Source organism: Ammodytes marinus, assembly GCF_949987685.1.
Source record: "Ammodytes marinus genome assembly, chromosome: 24".
Taxonomy (NCBI): domain Eukaryota; kingdom Metazoa; phylum Chordata; class Actinopteri; order Uranoscopiformes; family Ammodytidae; genus Ammodytes; species Ammodytes marinus.
Genome location: NC_137228.1, coordinates 8,748,322 through 8,751,144, shown reverse-complemented (window position 1 = coordinate 8,751,144; position 2,823 = coordinate 8,748,322). Strand labels below are relative to the sequence as shown.

Below are 2,823 nucleotides of genomic sequence, written 5' to 3'. Positions count from 1 at the left end.
ACGCCAGGGCCATTTACTTTGACAATAGGGAGTGTATTTGTGTGTAGTACTGTGTACCAATGTGAGGCCCCAGTATATGTGGATCAGTCACCATATAATAGGTTAACGCCAACAACTCCCGATTTTTAACAAAGCTTAGCAGAAATGGTGCTGTTTTGGTCTGCAAAAGTCCTTGCAATTATTATTACTATCATGAGTAGGCTATATTCCATTCAATGAGTGCAATGAATGTTAATAGGTAAGGCACTATAGTCTATTTAGTTAATAATCAATATGCATTTTCAAATAATAATAAAAGCTCAATCAAACTTACACTACATCTGCTTCTTCCATCCATGCTAAAGGCTATGAATTGTAATATAAATGTTGAAATAGTGGCATATAGATAATGAAATGTTTTATTTAAAAATAATATAGGCTAATAATGTTTTGGAAGATAAGTCCATCACTACAATACATCTATGTTTATCAACTTTATCAAGTCACACCATACACAGTCTTCTGTGTCACTTTTTGAGAAAGGTTAAATGAACCAGAAAGACCCGCGCTCCACACAAGGGGCTGCTCATGCCCGGAACAAACCATTTGTACACCGGGACACGGGGGTGGTCGCAGGGGGAGAGACCCACGGGAAACGCAGAGGTAGGCACCAGCAATGTCGAATTCTCTGCTATCTATCCGAAGCATTATGCACAATTTAGCAATTTTTTTGTCTCGGGCTACAATTACAGAGCATCGTGAGACCATGTAGGCTACTGTATAGTGCGTGAGACCCATCCACCCATGGCCATGAGACGTTCACTTCCGAAAAACGTTCTCGTGGAACTGTTAACTGTCACATGTCTAGCCTACAATTGAGGAATAAACAAACCAATACATTAAAATGAAATGCAGTAAAAATGATATTATCCCCTTATGAGATTTTCGTTTCTCATTGTCACTATAAAAGGCTGCTTATGAAAGGTGCATCGCGATCGTTACATAGCTGTTATTTGGTCACATGGCCTCTATAAGGGACTTTAAAATGAAAGGGATAGGAGGGAAACCATGACCACGAGTTTAACTGATGTAACGAGTGCATTAAATCTTCAGATATCAAGCTGTCACGCAACAGATGCAGCAGCCTCTGTTCCTAGAAAGAAACAATACAGGCTATGCGTCACGGTCAAGGCAATTGACGCCATGATAAGATCTTTATCAATAGATAGTAGCCTAGGCCTGATATGGAATAACTCATAAATTCCCCATGTTATATAATATGTTGGAGATCTGGGAATAGTGTGTTGATAAACAGCCTAGGATCTGTAAATAGGTATGTAAACAAAGCACTGTAGTGTTTACCCAACTTTTTCTTTTTTACGTCCAGCTTGTTCCAACTGTCCCCTGAGCTGTGAGAAAGGTCCCAAACACATTTGAATTAATATTGAGATAATTGTTTGTGTGAATTTCCCAAAGGTGTGGTTCACCTGGGGGCGTGTTTTCTAAGTGAGATATATATTTATTTCTATACATTCTTCTCTCTCCAAAAAAAGGGGGGAAAGGAAAGGCAATATCAAACAGAAAAAAACAAACAAACATATAAGCAAGATCGAAACAAGTAGGCCTACAACAACACGAGTAAACAACAGCTTAGCACAATACAAAAATACCAAATGTATTGTATCCAGGGGCGATTCTAGGATCAGCGCTTTAGGGGTGCCTAACACCCTTTTAACATCAATACAGTTTTAAATTAGAAATATTTTTTTTATAGTTTATTTTACTATCGACTGCATTGTATCGTCATTTCTTTTGTCTCATCTGAACCTGGCTGATTTGGGGGGAAAACAATTGGATAACACACTACAAAGAAACATTTCCTATATGCAGTATATCAATAAGTTTTGAAAATTGGAGATGTGTGCAATTTCCTTGACAGCTACCTGTTTGACTGGATGCTGATATTCAAAAACCGATTGGTCCTGCCTGAGAAAGAGCCCCCGCCCCGCTGGGACAGTTTCACAAGTGAAGTAAAAAACAAAATGAGTCCTTGATTGAGCTGCACAGTCCAGATAAGGGGACGCGCCCCCTCCTCCCCCCATGCTAGTCTGCACACATCGTAGATAAGTGAGGTAGCCAAAAGCCCAACTGTCAGACAATACACACTTGTCATTCAACAACAGCTGTGGGGAAGATGTGAGTGCACCTTGCTTGTTGCTACTTTTTACTTCGCTCATATGCACATATTATTTTTGGATAGTTATATTTTCCTTAATTTGGTTTGTCCACCATGTTGTTTCTCTCTCTCTCTCTCTCTCTCTCTCTCCAGCAGTGTGTCTGTGTTTGAGTGTGTGTGCCACGAGCTGCGATGGCCGACAAAATGCCCGCGCTCGATAAATTCCTCCCAGATAGCATCCCGAAATGCACCAAAGACAACAATGGCCCGTATGCCAGGGGCCAGTGGGCGAGCAAGGCCGAGTTCCTCCTAGCAGTGGCGGGACAAATCATTGGCCTGGGCAACGTCTGGAGGTTCCCCTACCTCTGCTACAAGAACGGAGGAGGTAAAAGAATGTGGAATTTTTTCTTTACTTTTTTTTATTCAATTTTACAAACAAGCGACGAAATTGGCAATTTATTTTTAGTTAGTCCTGGAAGATATGTGTATTGTTCTAGTGTCGAGACATGCGATGTGATATGATAGAAGACAATCACTTTTTTTGAAAATGGACTGATGATTTTGACTATTCGGTCAGGTCAGATTGGGGACTTGAAGTTTAATTGAGAGTTAACATTGAAGTCAGTTAAAGGTGCTATGCAGTTTCAAAAGGGAAGGAGGATTTGTTT

General features: G+C 40.2%; 1 protein-coding gene across 1 annotated transcript in view; it reads left to right on the top strand.

Annotated features, from left to right (window-relative positions):
• Window positions 1–2,347: 2,347 nt before the first annotated feature.
• The window catches only part of LOC307269870 (sodium- and chloride-dependent GABA transporter 2-like), a gene marked incomplete at both ends in the record, with an annotated part of 8,443 nt that continues 7,967 nt past the window's right edge, over window positions 2,348–2,823 (top strand). The window contains one exon of the mRNA XM_080052952.1: window positions 2,348–2,540. Within this exon, the coding sequence (XP_079909078.1) occupies window positions 2,348–2,540 (193 nt within the window). The remainder of the gene's footprint in view (window positions 2,541–2,823) is intronic.